At 40.3% G+C, this 25,805-nt stretch overlaps 1 protein-coding gene across 1 annotated transcript in view; it reads left to right on the forward strand.

Moving 5' to 3' along the window:
- Nucleotides 1–382: 382 nt before the first annotated feature.
- The window catches only part of LOC132404011 (kinesin-like protein KIF28), a 94,486-nt gene continuing 69,063 nt past the window's right edge, over nucleotides 383–25,805 (forward strand). The window contains exons 1-6 of the mRNA XM_059987955.1: nucleotides 383–436; nucleotides 3,325–3,516; nucleotides 12,183–12,389; nucleotides 12,489–12,524; nucleotides 14,840–15,061; nucleotides 24,540–24,694. Coding sequence (XP_059843938.1) covers nucleotides 383–436; nucleotides 3,325–3,516; nucleotides 12,183–12,389; nucleotides 12,489–12,524; nucleotides 14,840–15,061; nucleotides 24,540–24,694 — 866 coding nt within the window. The remainder of the gene's footprint in view (nucleotides 437–3,324; nucleotides 3,517–12,182; nucleotides 12,390–12,488; nucleotides 12,525–14,839; nucleotides 15,062–24,539; nucleotides 24,695–25,805) is intronic.

Consider the following 25,805-nt stretch of genomic DNA (forward strand, 5'->3'; position numbering starts at 1 on the left):
CATTCCAGTGACTTTAAGCATTTCAGTTTTTGTAGCATGGATAGACAAACATAAAAAATTAATATTCCTTCACAGAATAATTCAGTAACTTCTCCCTCTGTTGCACTATTATAGTTACCAATGGGGTAAGTGCCAAGATTTGATTAGGCATCCTTCATTTTCAGGAATGTTTTTGATATTGAATCTTATGTACTTGACTGCTCCTGTACAAAGGTCGTCAACCTCACACCACCACGGACAAAAAAACCGTAACAAGCAACCGTCAAAATCCAAGTGCACTTCAGTCACTGAAACAGGTGAACTCACTCATGGTATAGTTTCACTTGACTGTTATCATTGTACTGTTTTAATAATGGAATCGCATCTCTTCAGAACTTCCGTAATGCTTAAAGCAAATACTTTAAAAGTTGCGGTCCGCGTGAGGCCCTTCAATCAGGTAAGACAATCCATTTCAGTCTTTCAGTTACCAACTTCCTTCTGTGCAAACTGTGATACTCTTTTTTGCATGTTTAAAATAAGCGATTTAACAGACATTGAAAAGTAATGTCATTATCATCAAGTTTAAGTTTATTGAGACCTGACTATACAAATTTACAACCAAACAAAACAACGTTCCTGTGGACTATGGTGCACCCACAATACGTATATTACAGACAGCACATAAAACAAAATATTACCACAAAAAAGTTAATAAAACTTAAAATACAATTCAAAGTGTTATGTAGTGTGCAGTACAGGTAAATGGTAAGCAATAAACAGTAAAAGCTTGCTGTGCTAGTGATGAAACCTTAGTGGAGGAAGGGTACTCACTAGTCTCACAGCCTGAGAGTAGAAGCTGTTACCCAGTCTGGCAGTTCTCGTCCTGATGCTCCTGTATCTCCTTCATGATAATAGTAGGTCAAAGAGATTGTGGGATAGGAGTCCTCAACAATCCTTCGAGACCTTCATATGCAATGTTGTTGGTAAATATCACAAACAGGGGAGGGAGACCCTGGTGGTCTTCTCAGCAGGTTTTACTATCCTCTGTAGGGTCTTATAGTCCATTGCCTTACAGCTTCTGTACTACACAGTGATACAGCCAGACAGGACACTCCCGATGGTGATCCTGTAGAAAGTTGTTCGAGTAGAGAAAGAGAACCATGCCTGCTTTAATCTCCTCAGAAAGTGTAGATGTGCCTTTTTTGACTGATGAGGAGGTGTTGTTGGTTATGTCCGTTATGTGAGCACACCGAGGAACTTAGTGCTCTTCGCTCTTTCCACAGTACAGCCACTGATGTACAATGGGGAGCGGTTGACCTGTGCCTTCCTGAGGTCCATAGTACTCTCTTTTGTCTTGTCCATGTTGAAACTCAGGCTGTTCTCACACCATTTGGCAAACCTTTCAACCTTCTCTTTGTACAACGACTCATCATTGTTGTTGATGAGGTCCGCCACTGTTATGTCATCAGCGAACCTGATGTGGTTTGAGCTGGATCTGGTAGTACGGTTGTGAGTTGGCAGAGTAAACACACCTTGGGCGGGTTAGCATGATGGAGCTTAAGATGGTGTGGCTAAATCAGACTGACTGGGGTCTTTCTGTCAGGAAGCCCAAGATCCGTTTACAGAGAAGGGTGTTGAGTTCCAGTGGGGACTTTTACCCACCAGCCTATGAGGGATGTTCATGTAAAATGCTGAGCTGAAGCCAATGAACAACAACCTGGACAATTAGCAGAGTCAAAAGTAGCATTGGGGTGCCCCCTGGCATGGAAAATTGGGTGCTAAGGAGAACTGGCCCTGAAAGTTGGTTGTTTCGGTTTTGAAATGGTTCCTTTGCTTGCTTTAGATGTTAAAAGAATTTTGTCTAATCTTGCTATTTGATGGGGAAAAAAAAACCTTATCATTTTTGAGAACACAGTACAGCTGAACTTTTGCCCTGAGGTGTACAGGAGATCAATTGCCTAATATTGCTACTAAAGATGAAGTGATGTGACTAGTTTAATGCAGTGCTCAAAGCAAATGTCTTTTCTTCTCCTAAATTTAAACAGAACAAGCATTTCTTTAACATTCTGCAAGTTTAGAATTGACATGAATGATAATTTCTTTGCATTTGGATAATACCCAATCAGGTTTTTCAAAAACATCTCAAGGAGCTTGATTTTCTGGAAGTTCAGTGAGTCTCGTTACAGAAACAAATGAGCTGTGTTTCTGTGCGTAGCAAGGTCCCATAGACTGCAATGAGGTGAACAACCAATCATTCTCTTTTTGATTGAAGTTGTTGATCTAACCTGATACTTGCAACGACGGGGGTCAGTTTCCAATTTTATGCCTCCTGCGGGGAAGCCTGTCTGGAGGAAATTCCAGAGCATTCTATATCAGAGCTAATGGTAAAAACTGTGTGTAATGCCTTGAATTATTTGACATGGGTTGCCAATTGCTGTGGTTCCCCACTGACAACACAAAGGTAGAAATTGATTCCTAATGTCTATGGACTCACTGATTTTCTGAAAAGAGAAATCATGCAAGCGTGTATACAAATACATCATAAACAACTTAGTGAAAATTGCATCTCTGTTCAAAGTGTAAGATATTATCTCAATATTATCCACAAACAAGATATAGTGAGAAGCATTCAGAGTTCAAATGTTTTATTTTAAAGGTTGTATTTGAAATTTCAAATCAGAATGGAACACAGAGTTTTGTGAGCATGAACCATTTTACATGAAAATGTTTGCTGTTTGTCCTTTAGGTGTTTTGTCACTATATTAACAAATAATGATGGTTATTTAATACCTCAAGGACCCACAAGGAGGTGGCCTTCTGGAACTTTACATTTTTTTATTGGGGGTGGATTATCCTCATGTCTTTAAAGAAAAGTGTTAGAGATAAAGTACTTCTGCAAGGAATTAGGGGAATAGAGTGGATTGATTACCAACAAGTAGAATTGGTGTTAAAATGACTGTGTGCTGGAGTGGAATTGGTCCCCTCATTACTTAACACCTTTTCCATCTCATTAGAGATTGGAGGCCAGTGAGTGAAATTATCTGAATTGATACCAAGATGGATGGTTCCCACAGACTTGTTAGAGAAGTTAATGGAAGATCGAATGAGTTTGGGATTGGGTGGAGGGAATTTGAAAACTTTCTCAAAAATATTAAGTGTTGGAACACTCTGGATAAACATGGGATGTAGCAGATGGATTGACTGTACAACTTCTGATCAAATCAGTATTGCTTAGGGCCCTAATAGATTTACTCCTGACATGATCCTGTGCAACCTGTAGATTTACAGAGTGAATGTATTTAAGTAAATGAATGGCTGTTCTTTCCACGTATATGATTTTGAAAGAGAGAAAAGGCAACAAGAAGAAAATGCATCATCTCTATGATTGGCAACAGAACTACCATTGTCAATCCCAAAGATCTCAGCAGCAAAAGAACGTTTAACTTTGACTATTGCTATTGGTCGATGGATGGATACATTGAAGATGACCAGGGTGTGTTTCTGCCTGATGGGCCCCACAGCAGATATGTCGATCAGGTCAGTCAGATGAACATCTGTTCAGATTCTTGATCTCATTTGTTGGCTTTTGGTTTTATAATTATGAGTGATAAAATACAATACTAATCCTGTAGCATACTGGTTAAGCTAATGACTCAGCAGCCATAGTCCTGGATATCTCTTACCATAATCGATGCAAATTGAAATGAAATAATTCTGGAATTTCAATGTTTAAAGCTACTCAGGGATACTATTGGATTGAGTTTAAAATGAAATCTAATTCATAGATGTCTTTCAGGGAAGACAAGCTGTCATCCTTACACATTCAGACCATTATACAATTCCAGAACCCACCAAAATGTTTGGATCTTGCAGGGGTGGTAAGGGATATGTAATAAAGATGGATTTTCCAGTGATAAACACAGCACAGAAACAAGCTCAGTAACCGAACCAGATCATGCGGACTCAGCAGCCCCCCTGCTAGCCCCAGTTGCCTGTGTCTGGCCCGTAACTCTCCAAGACCTTCTCCTCCATGTACTCATCAGGATAGCTCATGTTGCAATTGCACCCACTCAACCACTACCTCTGGCAACTCATTCCATGTACTCATTGCCTCTGTGTAAAGTTGCCTCTCAGATCTCTTAAAAATTCTCCTTTCCTCATCTTGCATTTGTTCCTTCTGGTTTTGGACTCTCCAGCTCTGGGGCAGAAAGATTAAGCCCATCCACCTTACCCACACCTGTCATGATTTTATAAACTGCTATGGCCATCCTTCATCCTGCTATGGTCCAGGGATTAAAATTCCATCTTGGCTAACCTCTCCTGATAACCCAGACCCTCTAGGCCAGGCAAATCTCCTCTGGACCATCTTTCCTGTGATTGGTGACCAAGACTGTACACAATGCTCCAAGTGCAGCCTTACCAGCAGCTTGTAACTGCAACACAATGTCTCTACTCCTTAACTCAGTGCCCTGACTGATGAAGGCCAACATGCTGAACCCCTTCTTCATCTGTGCGGCCACTTTCAGTGAACTGTGCACTCGTACTCCCAGGTCCCTCTGTTCCACAACAGTCAGTCCTGCCATTCACTGTATAAGTTCTTCCCTGGTTTGAATGACCAAATAGCATTACTTCACATGCATCACCTAGTTAAGGCGGCGTATGGTCTTCATCAACCGTGGGATTGAGTTCAAGAGCAGTGAGGTAATGTTATAGCTATACAAGACCTTAGTTAGACCCAACTTGGATTACTGTGTTCAGTTCTGATCACCTCATTACAGGAAGGATGTGGATGCTATAGAGAGAGCGCAGAGAAGATTTACAAGGATGTTGCTTGGGGAGCATGCCTTATGAGAATGGGTTGAGTGAACTTGGCCTTTTCTTCTAGGAGCGACGGAGGATGTGAGGTGACCTGATAGAGGTGTATAAGATGATGAGAGGCATTGATCATGTGGATAGCCAGAGGCTTTTTCCCAGGGCTGAAATGGCTAACAAGAGGGGGCATAGTTTGAAGTTACAAGGGGGATGTCAGAGGTAAGTATTTCCACACACAGAGTGGTGGGTGTGGAATGCACTGCCAGCAAAGGTGGCAGAGGCAGATACAATAGGGTCCTTTAACAGACTCTTAGATAGATAAATGGAGCTTAGAAAAATAGAAGTCTATGCAGTAGGGAAATTCTAGGCAGCTTCGAGAATAGGTTACATAGTCGGCACAACATTGTGGGCTGAAGGGCCTGTAATGTGCTGTAGATTTTCAGTCCTATTTTCTATTTAAGTTGAAATCCATTTGCCAGCGCTCAGCCCATCTCTTCAATGATTAAGGACATTCTGTAATTCATTTAAACCTGCTCACTGTCAACAAGACTGCCTGATTTAGTATCAGCAAATTTGTTAATCATGACATGTACATTCATATCCAAATTGTTTACATAAATAATGTTTAACAGAGGTCCCAATACTGATCCCTGGGGCACTGCACTAGTCACACTAGTCCAGAGGAGAATTAATCTTCAATGATCACACTCTGCTTCCTATTACCAAACCATTTCTGACTCCATCTTGAGACCCCCCCGAACCCCACGTGACCTAATCTTCCAGATCAGCCTGCTGAACTGGACTTGGCCAAAAGCCTTACTGAAGCCCATTATAGAAAACAACTGATTGTTGTTGTCCAACCTTTATCTATCACCTTCCGTGATCTCTTCAAAAAACGTAAAGGTTAATTAGACATGACTTCCCATGCATTACTCCTGATCAGACCTTAACTATCCAAATGATGGATCTGAGTAACAGGGTTAACAGTCCCTCAGAGTTCCCTTCTATAACTTCATCAGCCTGTGGAACTCTGCCTGTCTTTGGTACCCATTAGCCACTCATCGATTCTGGAACTTCACCAGCTGCTAATGATGAAGCATACAAGGGCTGCCACAATTTATTCTCTGGTTTCTCCCAAGATCCAGGGGAGCACTTCCTTTCTTGTATTAAAAAAAATCTAAGACGTCACTACTCATTACCTCACCTATTGCTGGTACTAATGAAGTAGGCAGAATGTGGGCAACAACCTCTAGCTGTTCCATCTCCTCTTTGAATTTTCTTTCTGCCACTTAGAGACATCATTGACCCTGGCATCTTTTCTGTGGCCCCTCAATCATGTCTCCTATCTCAAACACCCTTTCTAACTGTTCGCTTTCTTTCCGAGCCTCAGAGCCAGTCAGTTTCAGAGACTGGTCTAGTGGAGCTCATTGATTCTGCTCCACAATTTCAGTATGGCCGATCTATTTCCCCCTTTGCACCAGTTTCCTGCCTTCTCCCTATTACCTTAATTGCCTGACTAATCAAGTCTACCTCTGCCTTAAATATACACAATGTCTTGGCCTACATAGCTGCCTGTGGCACTGAATTCCATAGACTCACCACACTCAGGCCAAAGAAACTCCTCCTCATCAGTTCTAAATAGACATTCCTCTATTCTGCAATCCTCCATTGTGCCCCCTCGTTCTAGACTCCCCCACCATATGGAGCACCCTCTCCACATCCACTATCTAGGCCTTTCAGGTCTTCAGTGAGATCCCCTGTCTTTCTACTGAGTTCCAAATGAGTACAGACATCAGAGTAACCCTTTCATTCCCAGAATCATTCTCATGAACAACCTTTGAACTCTCTCCAATGTTAGCATATCCTTTCTTATATAAGGGGCCCAAAACTGCCCACAATACTCTAAGTGAGGCCTCATCAGTGCCTTTAAATTCTCAGCATCACATCCTTGCTTTCGTATTCTAGTCCTTTTGAAATGAATGCTAACATTGCATTTGCCTTCCTCACTGACTCAGTCTTCAAATTAACCTTTAGGGAATCTTGCATGTGGACTCCCAAGTCCCTTTGCAGTTCAGATTTTTGAATTTTCTCTCCATTTAGAAAATAGTCTATACTTTTGTTTCTTTTACTAAAGTGACCATACGCTTCAACATTTTTTCCATCTGCCTCTTCTTTGCCTAGTCTCCTAATTTGTCCTTCAATGGCCTCTCTACTTCTTCAAAATGACTTGCTCCTCCACCCATCTTCATATCATCTGCAAACTTTGCAACAAAGTCATTAATTCTGTCATTGTCATTGACATATAATGTAAAAATAAGTGGCCCCTATACAGACTAATATTGAACAGCACCAGGCACCATCAGCCAACCATAAAAGGCTCCCTAATTCCCACTGTTTCCTGCCAGTCAGCTAATTCTCTATCTGTGCTAGTCTCTTTCCTGTAATACCATGGGCTCTTAATTTGTTAAGCAGCCTCATGTGCAGCACCTTCACAAAGGCCTCCTGAAAATCCAAGTAAAGAACATCCACTGACTCTCCTTTGTTTACCCTGTTTGTTATTTCTTCAAAGATTCCAACAGATCTGTCAGGCAAGATTTTCCCTTAAGGAAACCATGCTGACTTTGGCTTGTTTTATCACATGCCACCAAATACCCTGAAACTACATCCTTAACAATTGACTCCAACATCTTCTCAATTACTTGAGGTCAGACTAACTGGCCCTTAATTTCCTTTCTTCTGCCCCTCTCCTTTCTAGAAGAGTGCAGTGACATTTACAATTTTATGGAACCATGCCATAATCTAATGATTGTTGAAATATCATTACTAATGCCTCCACTATCTCTTCAGCCACCTCTTTCAAACCACTGTAGATATAGCTCCAAAGAAGTTTATCCATTTGTGAGGGAAATGGTCACAGAGGAACCCTGTACTGACTGCTTATCACCCTCATTTCTCCTTGCAGACACCCATCTACCTGAAACCTGGACTTTAGGTTTGACCATCTTTCTAAAATGCTCATCTGTGAGGCTTTCAGATGATCCTGAGAATCTACAGTTCCATGACCCAGTCTGTCATGAGCTATAGCTGGATGCATTTCCCACAGAGGTAGACATCACTGAGACCATGAGATTCTCTGACTTTCCAAATCTTGCAGGAGGAGCATTACACTGCCGTGACTATCACCCTATCTAGACTGAATGAGGAAAATAAGGATCAACAACAAAAAAAAAATCTGCCTTGTTCAACTTGATCATGGATAAAGTTAGATCTGGTCCTTGGGTTGAGGTTCCAAACTGGAAAAGGGCCAAATTTGAAGAAATGAGGAAGGATCTAAAAAGTGTGGATTGGGACAGGTTGTTCTCTGGCAAGGATGTCATTGGTAAGTGGGAGGCCTACAAAGGAGAAACTTCGAGAGTGCAGAGTTTGTATGTTCCTGTCAGGATTAAAGGCAAAGTGATTAAGAATAAGGAACCTTGGTTTTCTAGGGATATTGGAACTCTGATAAAGAAGAAAGAGATGTATGACATGAGTAGGAAACTGAGCAAATAAGGTACTTGAGGAGTATAAAAAGTGCAAAAAAATACTTAAGAAAGAAATCAGGAGTGCTAAAAGAAGACATGAGGTAGCTTTGGCAGTCAAGATGAAGGATAATCCAAAGAGCTTCTAAAGGTATATTAAGAGCAAAAGGTTAGTAAAGGATAAGATTGGTCCTCTTGAAGATAAGAGTGGTCGGCTATGTATGTAAATCTATGTAAATCTTTTATCCAATTAAAAACTCTCCCACCAACCCCCAACTTGTGCATATTAATTAACAATCCTTCCTTACACCTCATGTCATAGACCTTTTCTATGTCAAAAAACATTGCAACTACTGACTCTTTATTTGCCTGGGCCTTTCTTATTTCAGTCTCTAACCTTATCACTGAGTCCATCGAATTCCTTTCCTTCCTAAAATCACTTATAACTTGCCAGCATTCCCCTCTTCTCAAGCTCATATGATAACCTTTCTGTTGTCATCCTTTCCATTATCTTGCATATATTTGATGTTAATGACATTGGCCTGTAGCTAGTGGGTTTTGACAGATCCCTGCCAGGTTTCCTTATTGGAATTACTACTGCTTCTTTCCATGCACTTGCTAATCTTCCCTCCTCCCACACTCTGTTGTAAAGATGCAACAACTTCAAGAGCACTCCTTCTCCTAGATTTTTTAGCATAACATTGCATATCAGATCTTTCCCTGGGGAGGTTGGTCTCAATCTCTTTATTGCTCTCACCACCTCTGCCAACATAAATGGTTCATCAATTATATTATCAGTTTTTTCCCTTCTATTTAAAACACCTTGGTGCTGACTCATTATTCTTTTCCTTCTCCATTCTTCAGTCAAATTTTGAACTATGTATCTGTACAAACAACTTGGCCATGTTCTCAGTCTTATCCCTGGAGATTGCTGTTTCCTCCTCAGATATCATTACTAGATATTCTCATTCCCTTCTATCTCCTCCCATCCTCTTAATCATTCCCCTTACCTCTCCCACAGACATTGTTCTTCCTATTTTGTTGCAAAAACTCCTCCAACTTGCCCTTTTAGCTTGACGTATAGTTCTTCTCACCACTGCCTGAGCCTTCTTATATTGAATCAAATGCTGCATATTATGGGTTCTTTTAACTAGTCTGAATACTTTTTTTAAAAAAAAAACAGACTGACAACATTCCTCTGTCCACCATGGTGCCAGTTTTCTATTCATCCCATTTTTACTCCTGGGTATAGATCCTTCTGCTGCCATAATAATTGCTGAAGTCACCTGACTGTTTAATTCATCTATCTCTCCAGAAATGTCAATCCTTGTCAAAGCTGCTTCACTCAACTTCTGGAACTTACCCCAATCTGCTTTTCCAAACACCTACTTTGGGATTCCACCACCTGATCTTACTTCAACTCTTTCACCCACTGAACATGACACTAGACAGTGATCACTGCCTACTGTTGAAGCAGTTCAAACTCCCCAGTTACTAACTCCAGCTAAGGTATTAGACACTAACGTAGTATCTAATATTGACTGAGTTCCTGTTATGTTTATCCTTGTTCCTCTACCATCATTCGTACACACCAAATCCTTTTCCTCCATCAAATCTTCAATTATCTTTCCATTTGAATCTGTAAACAAGTCCCCCCCCCATATTGTACTGTGAGCTTTGAAACCTGCACAACACTACTTTATATCTGTTTTGTCCTTGTATCGTTAGTAGGCTGTCAAAATCCAACCTTTTACATGGATTATAGTAGTTAATTATAACCACTTCCTCCCCTCTCTCCCACACTTCCACCACTATGTATTCCTGATCATCTCCCTTTTGGTATACCTTGTTTGATTAATATAGCAAAACACCCTCCCCCTAGATTGCCATCTTTCCTTATCATTGTATATCCATATACCACAAAGTCTAAGGTTGGGTTCAACCAAGTCTCCTGAACACACACTACATCCAGTTTTACAACCATTTCTTTAGTAAACTGCTTGAATTCCTGGGTATTGGACAGTAAGCTCCTTGCATTCCATTGCAAAAGAATAAACATAATTAGTATTAACCAAACCATGACACTTCCTGGTTTGACTAATTAGTGAGATTCGCCCTCGCTTCTTCCCATGTCAATCCTACTAACCCTAAGTGGTTCACTGCTGCTTTGACAACCAGCTGAATTTTTTCACTTTTTGACTTTACCTCAGCCATACTATTAATCATTTCTGCAGTGAATGTTACTAGAGCCTTTTTGTCTCCATAAATCCTGTCATTTGTTCTTTGTTGCATCCCGCTTGCTCCCTGTTCTATAGGAGCATTATTCTGTTTTCTTGACATTCTTACAGCTTCTGCATAAGTGATCTTTCTTTTCACTTTTATTTCTTGAATTTTATTCTCATGTCTCATAACCTCACACCCACTATGTGCCACATTATGAGCTGCTCCACAATTACACCATTTTGGTTGCACTCCTGTTCCACACTTTCTATACTCATGATCACCCCCACATCTAGCACATCTCCTCTGCCAATTACAATTTTTAGCTATGTGTCCAAACCTTTGACAAATATAGCACCTCAATGGTTTTGGCACATACACTCTTACTGGGTAATTCATGAAACCCAGGAACACCTTCCCTGGCACTCTTTCTTCTTCAAATTCAATCAATACTATGTAGCAATGTACTACTTACAGAGCTAGAAATAACAGCACACAGTCCGTAAGTTGCACTCCAGACTAGGTTATTCAAACTTTGTAGCACTGGCTTTTACGCAGTTCCATTCCCATCCTCTCCAGGCAGAAATGACGTCAGAGGTTCATTACAAAAGTCCCTTCCCATGTGTGGGCTTTCTCCTCTTGCTGGTGAAGAAGCAGACCCAGCACCATTTTGGGGCTGGCCTCTCTGCCGACACATGTGCCATTTTGTGAGCTGGTTTGCCTGAGTAGAAAGTAGATCACTACAACTGTTTCACTTTCCTTTTTCACTTCCTCCTTTGTTGTTTTCAGTCTTTGAACATTACTTTTCCTCCTTTGATATTCCTCTTTAACTCCTCCATTTTTATACTCGTTGATACCCCCATGATCACTCCTTTACATCCACCACCATTTCATGCTTCCACCCTCCCTCTGTATTCCACCTTACATTTTCCTACCTCTCTTAATTTGAGTGCTTTCTCAAGCTGTTCCTCATTTGCACATCTTACCAATAGGTTGCCATCATTAAGGACTTTTGCAAATACTATTTCCCCTATCTTATTTGCCAGTGTTGTTAGCACAAACAGGTTAATTTTCTTCATATACCCTTGAGCCTTTTCAATAAACCTTATTATGACACCACCTTCTCTCCAAACTTGTTCATCTCCTCACTTTCAGAGCTCTTTCCACTATCATTTCTTATTCTTTTACTCCCTTTGTCTCAGTTTTCATTCATCCATCCCCTCACTATCTCCTCATTCCCTTCATTTCTCCCTTCAGAACCATCCATTTCTCCAAATCCACCATCCAACCCCAACACAAAATTCACTAGTCCTATCCCTTCTTTCCCTCCTCCAGAATGTCCACTCTGCTTGGCTCTTTTTATTGGCTGCTATCAATGAGCTAATAAGACAATCAACCATTAACTAACAATGTACCTCTGCACCAGAAAGAACCAGTATCTGCCTCTTTTACGTTATCGTGCTGCACGCTTCAAGTCTTGGCTCCTCTTAAGTGAAACTCTCTAGAAATAAATAAAAAATAAGAATAGCAAACATTAACAAATGACATGCAGTATTATTTTAAAGCATTAAAAATCTATCTCGATTTGCAGAATAATTTTGAATATCGTGATTTTTATATTACTGTGAATCCATTTCTGACATACATTGAAAGGAAAGAATCTTTAATGACCTTGGGAGAGCGGTGCTGGAGAAGGCCTGGCAGGGGTACAATGCAACTCTTTTTTCCTATGGACAGACCGGATCAGGGAAGAGCCACTCCATGACAGGATTTGGAAGAAACAGGGGTCTTGTTCCCATGATTTGTGAAGAACTCTTCAAGGAGATTAAGTTGCATCAAAAGAATGACAGAGAGTTTTACGTAAGAAGCTCTATCATTTTTATAGTATTTCTTAGTTTGTTTAAAATTGGTTTAACATCTATACCTGCCACTTTATTGGATATCAATTGTTTTTTGTAGGTTTATTTTAGCATGTTTGAGATCTACAATGAACAGGTATGTACAGTACAGATATGGTATTGTCTGGTAGCAAAATGGTAATTGTATACCTAAATGTAGTGATGTTTTCCAATTTTTGTGGACAGTAAATATCAGTGCTAAAGAAAAGAGTTCAACTTTGGATGTGCACCCATTATGTTGAAGTTGATTATAAGGCATAGATACTGATGGATATGGTGTAAATCTAAGATGGAGACACAAGAGACTGCAGATGCTGCAATCTGGAGCAAAACCAAGCTGCTCAAAGAACAGGTTATGCAGCAGCTGTGGAGGAAGGGTATGATTAGCATTTGGATAAAGAGTCTATATTGGTTGTGAATTGAAGTTTGGTTTATGTTACTATATAATAATTGGTTGCGGTGGTGATACTGCAATTAAATTACCTCACAAGTAACCCAGACTAATAATCCTAACTGATAACCTACCTTCGAATTCTGTCAAGTGTGGAATTTAAATTCAGTCCTTAAAATTTGGCAATTTTAATTATAAGCCCATCTGGTTTACTTATTTGTTTCAAGGGAGGGAAGTTGCCCTCATTATTGGCCTAATTGTCACTCCATATTCTCACTCATGTGGTTGACTCTAATATCTGAAATTCTATCAAGCTCCATTTTGAGTGTAGAAAGTGAGTCAGCCTCCATTGCCCTCTAGGGCACAGAACTCCCTAGGTCCACTGTCCTCTGTGTGCAGAAACGTTTTGTCATTTCTGTCATGAATGTCCTACTCTTTATTTTGACTCTAAGATCCACACTCCTTTGACAAATAAAACACCTTCTTTGCATCTTTTCTGCTGAACAAACTTTGTTTGTGTTGATGAAGTCTCCTTTCAAACTTCTAAACTCTAACCAATAGCCTGGCCTGCTCTATACAATCTCTCCTCACATGACAGGCCTACCCTCCAATGAACCATTCAGAGGAATCTTCAGTGCATTCTCTCTTGAAAACATATTTATCTTTTTTTTTGCAGTAGAGTAGTGAAGAAGTTGATTGGATTTGCTGTTTCTGCCTCAAGTCTTTGGGAGATTCTTTAAGTTAGTGCTGTGCTTTTGCATTATTCCATCAATGTTTCAAGGAATTTGCAAGGGTAACTTGTCCAGCAAGTTTAGTGCCTATACATTTGCTGAGGCGACCCACACTTGTTGGATTTACAGGAGAAACAGTAAATGACAGCAGCCAAGTGATGATCAGCAGCAATTCCCAGCACATTCTGATCTCTTACTAGAAGTATATAATTACAATATGAGAATACATCATTTGGCTCAAATGATTCAATTGGGATCTCACTGATAATGGGTTTGATTTCTTCATGGGCCAGTGCTTGCAGTAAGTTGCACATCCTGCCAACCATTCCCAAGAACAAATTAGTCTCTGATCAAGGATGTTAGCATTGTTTCTGCCTCAATCACCAGCCCTGGAAAATTTCCTCCATATAGAAGTGCTTCTGCACTTCATTCTGTCCCATTAATTTGACCTTGCAGCCACAGCATCTGTCTCTTGGCAACTCTGCCAAAGGAAATTATCTATCTTGTGTCACTGTCTTTTAATCTGAGCACTTCTATGCCATTACCAAGCAACATGTTTCAGAAACTGGTCCATAAGTGTTCCCACAACTAACTGGAACCCCATTAGAAGGAGATCCCACATGGTGATCATAACTAAAAACAGAAAGTGCTGGAAACACTCAACAGGTTGACTGCATCTATGGGGGGAGAAACGGATCTGAGAATTTCATTATTTTTTGTTTTTATTTAAGATTTCCAGTGTCTGCAGTTTTTAAAAAAATTCACTTACTTGAAAAAGTATCTAGTGCTTTCCTGGCATATATGATGAATAAACTCTTCTCAGGCTCTCCTGCCAGGTACAGATATTGATTATAACTGACGTTTCGATGACAAACTCTGCCATCTTCATTAGGGATGATGCATTGGTTATAAATGATACCTGTACCTGGCTGGAAGCCTGAGAAGAGTTTATTTATTTTACTTACATGATTATAAGAATCCATTTTTCCGGCTTCTGGTTGTAATACCGTAAGTGGAGCTCACAGACTATGCCAAAGCTTTCCAATATTGAGTCTGTTGGAACCAATGGACATCATGTGATATTTGATAAACTGTAATATTAGAGAGATGGTATGAAGCCGTGAGCAAAATAAATGTTTTGTAGTATTTTAAAATAGCATTGTTATTATTCATGAATATATTTGCTTATAGATTTGCATTAGATTTAAAAAAAAATGATCAGACATTGGTTGCTAGCTACCAGTCAGAGACTTGCATTATCTGTTGTGGTCACTTATTTTGGTTTTAAAGGTTAAGGACCTCCTGTCAAAGATTCGAAACCCTGTTGGTCTGCGGATCCGGGAAGGCAAAAATGGATTTTACGTTGAGAGCCTTAAGTCAGTACTTTGTAGCAGCTTTGGTCAACTTGAGGCTTTCCTGAAACAAGGAATCCGGAACAGAAGTGTTGCTTCAACTAATTGGAACACTAGTAGCAGCAGATCCCACATGGTTATCAGAATCTACTTTCAGCAGGTATTGAGTACAAGACCATTAAGGAAGTTTGTTAATAGTGTGGTATCTTTTCGGCATCTAGGCTTTTGGAAATGCTCCCAATAAAAATATGAAGCAGTGAGCAAAATACATTTTAGTAGCATTACCTTTTCATATATAATTGTGAAACCATCGTAATTAAGCATTATAGAACTGGTTTAGCAAAGACATTATTTGATCCTGTTTAACTGAGTAAGGTTTGAAGGGTAGAACCTTATGTGGTTAAGAAATACTTAGGATAATAACATGTGGAATTTATTCCTGTTACAGTTAAAGAGTTAATTACTGTGTATTAAACTGAGCACAAATGAGGAAGCAAGCAAAGTTGGAAATGAAAAGAAGAAACGTCAACTCAGAGAAGATATGACTATGAAAATATACAAAAGTATTGAAACCAATATGAATCCTACTTAATTTGAATATATTTCCCTGCATTTTAGTGAAACTTAGCAGACAAAGTGTAAATTATGTTAAAATGGAATTACATTTATTAAGATTTTTGATTTATTTGCTGACATTCTTAGATTATTTTTGGTCTGCGAAAAGTGTTACTTAAAGTGTTTAGCTCTTATTGTACAATTGCTAGTTTGGGCACAAACTTTAGAATATGAAATTTGAAACCTGATGAAAAGAATGCTGAAAAAAGGAGGTTCATAATCTGAAGCTGAAAGTCACAATGGGTATGTGATTACTATACAGATACATAATGTTTTTATTTTTTTGTATAGTTACTGATTTACATTAACATTATTGACAGGTAACCATGGGTAAAATTCCATCACAGTTATGAGCTTTGTTTTGCTTTCAAGTTACCTCCATTATTTCTAATATACTCAATGATTAAAATTTCTAAAATGTGAGAAGAGAATTCTCAGTTTCCATAACATATGACAAATGTGGCACAAAACTGCCACATTTTAATGCATCCTGTATTTTTATATGTTGCTATTCTTTAAAATCATTTAACTAAAGGATAATTCACTTAATCAAATGCTGATAATATTTTGATAACATGAGCAGTTCAATCTGCAGTAGTGTCAGTCAAACAAAAGCAATATTTTCATCAAAAGGATGATTGAACTTGTACAGTTATATCATTATGTGCCTGGCCTGAATCTCTATCTCTGTGAAGGACAATCTGCTACGTTTTCACCCCATTTCCTGAAGGCATAATCCCTTCGAGAATACAATTGACCCTCTAGTTCTTCACCCAAGTCATTATTTATTTTTATTTGTAGACTATTAAACCATAGAATTATCAAGGTTGAACGTAGAAATTTATCTTTTGGTTGGTAGCACTAACCATGTCCGAAGGTAGTTGTTATATGTTCTTGGTTCCAAAATTATCGAAGCAGACTGTAACATAAAGCTACTATAGGTCCATTTCATACTTTCATCTAAGCAGACATATTCTTAGAATAAATTTCTACACCTGAGTATTTTATATTCATTTCACAAAAGATAAAAATCTTTATTAGATATTCCATCATTATTTATTGGATTTTCTATTAAACAGCATTTCCCTGGTGATGTATATGTGTGCCTTTAATTTAAACATGATCAATATCTATTAATTCAGCAACGCATATAACACATTATTTAATCAGGGGTGGTAAGGACTGCACAATGAAATATGGAGAAACAATTTTTATTGCATAACTCTCGGTAACCGTCAATAATAATGGAAAAATAATGCTGTGAATGTCTTCCAAATATTTGTAATCCTTTTCTGGTCAAATTCCAAATATTAATAATGGCGTATTGCTTTTTCTTATAATTTTACATCTCTCACTAAGTCCACATGGTGTTAAAGCTGCTCAAGTGCTGAGAGCAAATTCTGTAAGATTAATCCCACACAATCTTGTTTTTTATTTTCTTACGATTTCTCACCTCACTTCACCACAATCACCTCAGGGCTCCCCTCACAGTCAACGGTTCCCATGGCGAATGCTGCCACAAATCTCACTAATCTCCTCATCTTTCATTTTGAATTCAACTTAGAGTATGTTACAACATATGACATAGGAGGCATTTGGACCTCTGAGCCTATTTCAGTGGTTATATAGTCATTGAGTTCCACAACAGAGAAACAAGCTCCACAGCTCATTCAGTCCAGGCCAACCTGATCATCTGCCTAGTCCCACCTACCTGCACCTGAACTATATCCTTCCAACCCCCTCTAATCTGTAGACCTTCAGTATTACAGTCAGAAGGTATTACAGAATTTTATATCCAAGGCATTTCACAATCTCTTTCAAAGTTCTGGAATTGACACAGTCAATTTCTTGGGATTCACCATATTTTAGCATTACCCACTCTTTAGTTTTTTTCTAAGCAATTTCCTTTGTTCTTCTCATTTAGAGCAGTTTTCTGATATTTATGGCAGGATTTTACATCTTCTGTGAAGACAAATATGTAGTAGTTGATTAATTTCTCTGCCATTTCTCTGTTCTTTATCATAAATTCTTCCCTCTCTATATGGGATCTGCATTTTTCTTGATAATCTTTTCCTTTTGATGTATATATAAAAGCTGTCACAATCCATTGTTATGTTTCTTGCCAATTTACTCCTCTTTAATATTTTATCTATTTTCTTGTCCCCCTTTGCTGAGTTCTATAATATTCCAAATTCCCGAGACTACTGTTGTTTTGCATAACTTTATAATTACCTTGCTACAACTTTATCTGAGTCTGAGGCCTCCGTTGGTCAGGGTCAATCAAGAATGTTGTGGCCTAGCTGTCTAGATATGCAAGCCTAGGCCGTATAATATGAAGTGCTAGCTGTTGCCCAGGTAGCAAGCTCTCCTTCTCCATGCATCTGAGGAACCCAAAGGAACAGCAGAGACCAATACAGTTTGGCACCAGCAGCGTCACAGGAGTTGCCAGTCATTGTTCAGCTCAACATACAATTGCCTTATGGGCTCCAGTTCCAGAGTTCTCCCTCAGGGTTTGCTCCCAAGGTTGTCCCCATGAGTGGGTATAGCTGCAAGGCAGTGGAGGTTTGAGATCAGAGTTTCCCTTCTCCTAGATGAGGCTATCAGGCAGGAACTTGGAAGCTTACATTGGTAACACATGTTCTCAGGGAAAAGTACGGAAGAAATGTGGCAAATGTTCAGGGGATATTTATGTGGAGTTCTGCAATGGAGCATTCTAATGAGACAGGGAAGTTATGGTAGGGTACAGGAACCGTGGTGTACAAAGGCTGTAGTAAATCTAGCCAAGAAGAAAAGAAAAGCTTACGAAAGGTTCAGAGAGTTAGGTAATGTTAGAGATCTAGAAGATTATAAGGCTACTTGGAAGGAGCTTAAGAAGGAAATTAGGAGAGCCAGAAAGGGCCATGAGAAGGCCTTGGCAGGCAGGATTAAGGAAAACCCCAAGGCATTCTACAAATATGTGAAGAGCAAGAGGATGAGACATGAAAGAATAGAACCTATCAAGTGTGACAGTGGGAAAGTATGTATGGAGGAAATAGCAGAGGTACTTAATGAATACTTTACTTCAGTATTCACTATGGAAAAGGATCTTGGTGTTTGTAGTGATGACTTGCAGCAGACTGAAAAGCTTGTGCATGTAGATGTTAAGAAAGAGGATGTGCTGGAGCTTTTGGAATGCATCAAGTTGGATAAGTCACTGGGATTGGATGAGATGTACTCCAGGCTACTGTGGGAGGTGAGGAAGGAGATTGCTGAGCCTCTGGTGATGATCTTTGCATCATCAATGGGGACGGGAGAGATTCTGGAGGTGTGGAGGTTTGGGGATGTTGTTCCCTTATTCAAAAAGAGAGTAGAAATGGCCAAGGAAATTATAGACCAGTGAGTCTTAATTCAGTGGTTGGTAAGTTGACGGAAAAGATCCTGAGAGGAAGGATTTATGAACATTTGAAGAGGTATAATATGATTAGGAATAGTCAGCATGGCTTTGTTAAGGGCAAGTTATGGCTTATGAGCCTGATTGAATTTTCTGAGAATGTGACTAAACACATTGATGAAGGAAGAGCTGTGGATGTAGTGTACATATGGATTTCATCAAGGCATTTGATAAGGTACCTCATGAAAGGCTTATTGAGAAAGTAAGGAGGCATGGGATCCAAGGGGACATTGCTTTGTTGATCCAGAACTGGCTTGCCCACAGAAGGCAAAGAATGGTTGTAGATGGGTCATATTCTGCATGGAGGTCGGTGACCAGCAGTGTGCCTCAGGGATCTGTTCTGGGACCCTTACTCTTCGTGATTTTTATAAATGACCTGGATGAGGAAGTGGATGGATGGGTTAGTAATTTGCTGATGACACAAAGTTTGGGGGGGGTTGTGGATAGTGTAGAGGGCCATCAGAGGTTGCAGCGAGATATTGATAGGATGCAAAACTAGGCTGAAAAGTGGCAGATGGAGTTCAACCCAGGTAAGTGTGAAGTGGATCATTTTGGTAGGTCAAATAAGATGGCAGAATATAGTATTAATGGTAAGACTCTTGGCGGTGTGGAAGATCAGTGGGATCTTTGGGTCTAATTCCATAGGACACTCAAAGCTGCTGTGCAGGTTGACTGTATGTTTAGGAAGGCCTACAGTGTATTGGCCTTCGTCAATCGTGGAATTGAATTTAGGAGCCGAGAGGTAATGTTGCAGCTATAAAGGACCCTGGTCAGACCCCACTTGGAGTACTGTGCTCAGTTCTGGTCACCTCACTACAGGAAGGATGCAGAAACCATAGAAAGGATGCAGAGGAGATTTACAAGGATGTTGCCTGGATTGGGGAGCATGCCTTATAAAAACAGGTTGAGTGAACTCGGCCTTTTCTCCTTGGAGCGACGGAGGATGACAGGTGACCTGATAGAGGTGTATAAGATGATGAGAGGCTTTGATCATGTGGATAGTCAGAGGCTTTTTCCCAGGGCTGAAATGGTTGCCACAAGAGGACACAGGTTTAAGCTGCTGGGGAGTAGGTACAGAGGAGATGTCAGGGGTAAGTTTTTTATGCAGAGAGTGGTGAGTGTGTGGAATGGACTGCCTGCGATGGTGGTGGAGGCGGATACGATGGGGTTTTTTAAGAGACTTTTGGATAGGTACATGGAGCTTAGAAAAATAGAGGGCTATAGGTAAGCCTAGCAATTTCTAAGGTAGGGACATGTTCAGCACATTGTGGGCCAAAGGGCCTGTATTGTGCTGTAGGTTTTCTATGTTTCTAGATGAGCTGCCAACCACAATTGATGAGTCCCATCTGCCCGAAGTATAACTTTATATTAACTTTAATCTCTCATGGTTGCCATGGTTGGATCACAGAGAAAATGTGACCTGCAGGTGAAAGTGCTCGACCTTTCCATTGTCACTGCTGCTTCAGAGAATACAGACACTCCCTAAGCTGAGTAACAGCCTGAGAGTGAAAATTGAACATTCTAGGAAACATTGAAGTTCAATCCCAGGAACAGTCAGTGGGAGCAGCTTCAGAGAGGCATCAGTAGTTTCATGAATGTCATAAATTATCAACTTAGTTCCGCTGAAGGGTCTCGTCCTGAAACGTTGACTGTACTCCTTTCCATAGATGTTGCCTGGCCTGCTGAGTTCCTCCAGCATTTTGTGTGTGAACTTGAAGTGGATGGGCTATAGCAATGGAAGATCACACTGGGTTCCACTCCTGTACCTAATAAAGTGGCCTAATCTATTAATAATGAATGTATTTTCCCATGACTGTTATCTGTCTAGTTAAAGGTTAATATTGAATTGGATCATGGTTTTATTTTTGCCGGCCTTGTTGTAGGAGACTGTTGGCTATTTCCTGTTGGACTGAGCACTGAAGGACTGAGTTAAGTCCTTCACTTTATCTGCCAGTGTAAGCTGGCACAGAGACCATTGGCCTATTCTATGAAATGTAATGGTGGCTGAAGATCAAGTTAAATTAGGGAAAAGGGATACTTTAAATTTATTGATTTTAATTTTTGATTTAAAAAAATAATTTGGTATTATGTTAAGGAAATTTTAATTTAATTTACACTTCTTACTAGACTTACTGAAATTATTTACACCTTCTGAACATGTGAAAATCAGAGATATTTTGAAGGAGTTCCTGGTTGTGATCTTTGTAATTGAACAGCAATGAGTCATAATAAGGTATCCAGGGTATTCTTGCAGGTTGCTCTCAGGATCTGACATCTGAAGCCGGTGAAGTGCATTCTCTGCCTTGTGAAATACCTCTCAGACATTGTCAGCTTAGCTGGCTCTGGTTGGTGTGGGTAGGCTTTGTAGGTGATGTGTTCGGACACCGTAATAATCCAATTCACTTTGAATGCTTTTATGGTGATTGTTTACCCAACAGACATGCAAGAAATCTTAACCATGTAAGTTGATTGCATCTCTTGTTGCATGGAAGGCATCCTAAATCAATTTACCACAACACTGTCCTCAAATATGGGGCACGAACAGTGGCATTGCCACAGCACATCAATAGTTAATAGTACTGAGTTATACCTCATCTTGGTTGTCCATCAGGTTAGTGGCCTTCCCTGTCTAGAGCCAAGACATTATTGTCCAGTCCCACAAAGCAGATGAATTATCCACTATTGACTCCATTATTTATACCTAGTGGTATTGACTGTCAACTGCAAGGATTTTTCCTGTTCATAATTTATTCCACATGTGCATTCAATTAGAACCGTGTCATTCAATGCTGGGGTATTATTGAAAAGTAATATATTTTCCAGGATCAATGAATAACAGAGGCACAGTACCATTAACACAGCTTTGATGCTGCAGTTGAACACACTGCTTGTTGCTTATTCAAATTCATTTGGTCTTATAAGATTTTTCAAAATAATCTAAATGAATGAAATTGAACTGGTGGTCGAACTGGGTGACTGTCAAGAAAGGGAAGGGCAGCCAGTACAGAGTACATCTGTGGCCTTTCCCCTCAACAACAAGTAATGCATTCTGGATACCACTGGAGGGGGGAACGACCAACCAGGGGGAGGCAGCTGTGACCTAATCGCAACATGAGTCTGTCTCTGTGACTCAGAAGAGAAGGGGGGAAAGAGGAAGAGGGGAAAGAAGATTCCTTAATTAGGAAGCAGATTTTGTGAACATGAAAGAGACACCCAGACGGTATGCTGCCTCCCAGGTGCCAGGGTCAGGGACATCTCGGATTGAATACCCCAGTATTCTAAGTGGGGAGGGTTAACAGCCGGAAATCATGGTATGTATAGGCACCAACAACACAGGAAGGAAAAGGTAAATGGGCCTGAAGAGAGAATATTGGGAGGTAGGTAGAAAGCTGAAAAGCTTTTCCTCCAGGATAGTCATCACTGGGTTGTTGCCAGTGTGGGTGCGGGTAAGAATTGGATGATTTGGCAGATGAATGTGTAGCTGAAGAATTGGTGCAGGGGGGAGGGTTTCAGATTTCTGGACCTTTGGGATGCTTTCTGGGGAAGGCGTGACCTGTACAAAAGGGACAGAATGCAGGGGGATTTCACTGAAACCTACCGAATGTTGAAAGGACTAGATAGGGTGGATGTGGAGAGGATGTTTCCTGTGGTGGGGGTATCCAGATCTAGAGGGCACAACCACAGAATTGAGGGGTGATCTTATAGAACAGAGGTAAGGAGGAACTTTTTGAGTCAGGGAGTAGTGTATTTGTGGAATGCTCTGTCACGGTCTGCTGGAGAGGTCATGTCCAAGGGTATATTTAAGGCAGAAGTTGATGAGGTTTCAGTCCTAGAGGCACATGACAAAATAGGCCGAAGTCAGCAGGGTGTTCTTAAGGGGAAATTGTGCCTGACAAATCTATTGGAAGTCTTTGAGGAAATTCTATGGATACGATAGGGTCTTTTAAGAGGCTTTTAGATAGGTACATGGAGCTTAGTAAAATAGAGGGCTATAGGTAAGCTTAGTAAGTTCTAAGGTAGGGACGTGTTCAGCACAACTTTGAGGGCCGAAGGACCTGTATTGTGCTGTAAGTTTTCTATGTTTCTAAATAACAAGCAGAATAGACAGTGGAGAGTCAGTAGATGTTGTTTACTTGGATTTTCAAAACGCCTTTGACAAGTTGCCACACATAAGGCTGCTTAACAACATAAGACACCAAGCTATTAAAGAAAAGATACTAGCATGGATATTGACAAAGAGTGGGAATAATAGTGGACTTTTCTAGTTGGCTGCCTGTGACTAGTGATCTTCTGCAGGGGTCAACGTTGGGACCATTTTTTCACATTATACAGTATGCTAATGAAGGAATTGTTGGCTTTGTGGCTAAGTTTAGGGATGATACGAAGAAAGGTGGAAGTGCAGGTAGTGTTGAGGAATCCGGGTGTCTGGAGAAGGATTTAGATTGGGAGAATGGGCAAAGAAGGGGCAGATAGAATATAGTGTAGGGAAGTGTATGGTCATGCACTTTGGTAGAAGGAATAAAGGTGTGGACTATTTTGGTGAGAAAATTCTAAAATCAGAAGTGCAAAGGGACATGGGAGTCCATGTACAGGCTTTTCTGAAGGTTATCTTGCCAACTGCTTTTGTGGTAAGAAAGGCAAATGCAATGTTAGCATTCATTTCAAGAAGTCTAGAATACAAAAACCAGTATGTAATGCTAAGGCTTTATAATGCATTAGCCGCACTGCACTTGCAGTATTGTGAGCAGGTCTGGGCCCCTTATCTAAGGAAAGATATGCTGGCATTGCAGAGAGCCCAGAGGAGCTTCTTGAGAATGATCCCAGGACTATAAGGGTTAACGTATGAGGAGTCTTTGGTGGCTCTGGGCCTGTACTCACTGGAGCTTAGAAGAATGGGGCTGGTGTGGGGCCGGGGGTGTGAAAACTCATTGAAACCTATCCAATATTGATAGGCTTAGATAAAGTGGATGTGGAGACGATGTTTCCTATGGTGGGGGAATCTAGGACCTGAGGGCAGAACCTCAGAATAGAGGAACATCCATTTTGAACAGAGATGGGGAAAAATGTCTTTAGTCAGAGGGAGGTAAATCTGTGGAAATCATTGGCACAAACAGCTGTGGAGGCCAAGTCACTGGGTAGAGTTTGATAGAACCTTGATTTATCAGGGTGTCAAAGGCTACGAGGAGAAGGTAGGTGAGTGGGTTTCAGAGGTATAATAAATCAACAATAATGGGCCAAATGCCTCATTCTGCGCCTTGATTTATGGTCTTAATCTCTTCACATCTCACACTTGTTGAGGGATTGCTTAGTTGTAGAGTGTGGAAACAGACCCCTCATCTCAACAGGTCTATTAAAATAGTTGTCTAAATGTTTTTAGCTAAATGAGCCATATGTTCTCTCCAGGACATGATGACCAATGCGAAAGGTTGCTCACCACCATGTCCATATTTTCCTGTTTTATATCAAGCATTTAATTTTTCTGCACATTTTATGTCCTTATTTCTTAACTTGGCCGCTGCATTTCATTCAGTTCAGTAGGTACTCTGGTTGCAGCTTGATAGGCAAATAAATAACTGCTTCATATTCATAGCAGGTGTTCGCAGACCAGCATAGTATGAAGCATTCGGAAATTGACCTGGTGGATTTGGCTGGCAGTGAAAGGCAGCAAAGTGCAGGAGTCACTTCTGACAGATTCAATGAAGCACGAGCAATCAATCTCAGTCTAACAACACTTGGAAATGTTATTAGGTGAGCTTAACCCTACCAGACCTTTCTTCAAAAAGTAAATGAAACCGATATTGCATCTTGAGTCCAGCTTGCAGTTTTAATATTTATGTCTAATCCCTGCCCTGGCAATTCTTTATACTGTGCACAGTAAACAAAATCAGTGTGAGTGAGTCTTGATGTCTTTATCTTGATTTCTTTATGTGAGCCCGCGGTTCACCAAGGAGTTCAGGACTCTCACATCTGCAAAGGATCATGCCTACAGGTCTGGAAACGAGAGGAATATAGCTCTGCAAAACAGCAGTTTAATAAAGCTCTGAAAGTGGTGAAAGGATTAGCCAGACAGAGACTTCAACACCAACAGCTGGACAGTCTGGAGCTCCCTGCAAGGTCTTACCAATTTCAAACAGAAGTGCTCCCAAGTGTCTCTCTCCTCAACCTTGGCCAATCAAATCTACAAGTTTTATTGCCAGTTTGATAAGGACAATCAGCATTTTTCTCATCTCAGATTCAGAATCAGATTTAATATCACCGGAATATGTTGTGAAATCTGTTGACCTTCCCGCTGCAGTGCAATGCAATACATGTGGCAAATTGGATCAGCTGATGATACCAAGATTGGAGGTGTAGTGGACAGTGAGGACCGTTTTCAAAGCTTGCAGAGGGATTTGGACCAGTTGGAGGAATGGGCTGACAAATGGCAGATGGAGTTTAATGCGGACAATTGTGCGGTATTGCACTTTGGAAGGTCAAACCAAGGTAGAACATACAAGGTAAATGGTAGGACACTGAGGAGTGCAGTGAAACAGAGGGATCTGGGAGTACAGATACATAGTTCCCTAAAAGTGGCGTCACAAGTAGATAGGGTAGTAAAGAGAGCTTTTGGTACATTGGCCTTTATAAATCAAAGTATTGAGTATAAGAGTTGGAATGTAATGGTGAGGTTGTATAAGACATTGGTGAGACCGAATTTGGAGTATTATGTGCAGTTTTGGTCACCTAATTACAGGAAGGATATTAATAAGGTTGAAAGAGTGCAGAGAAGGTTTACAAGGATGTTGCTGGGACTTGAGAAACTGAGTTACAGAGAAAGGTTGAATAGCTTAGGACTTTATTCCCTGGAGCGTAGAAGAAT

Source organism: Hypanus sabinus, chromosome 2 (assembly GCF_030144855.1).
Source record: "Hypanus sabinus isolate sHypSab1 chromosome 2, sHypSab1.hap1, whole genome shotgun sequence".
NCBI classification, from domain to species: Eukaryota; Metazoa; Chordata; class Chondrichthyes; order Myliobatiformes; family Dasyatidae; genus Hypanus; species Hypanus sabinus.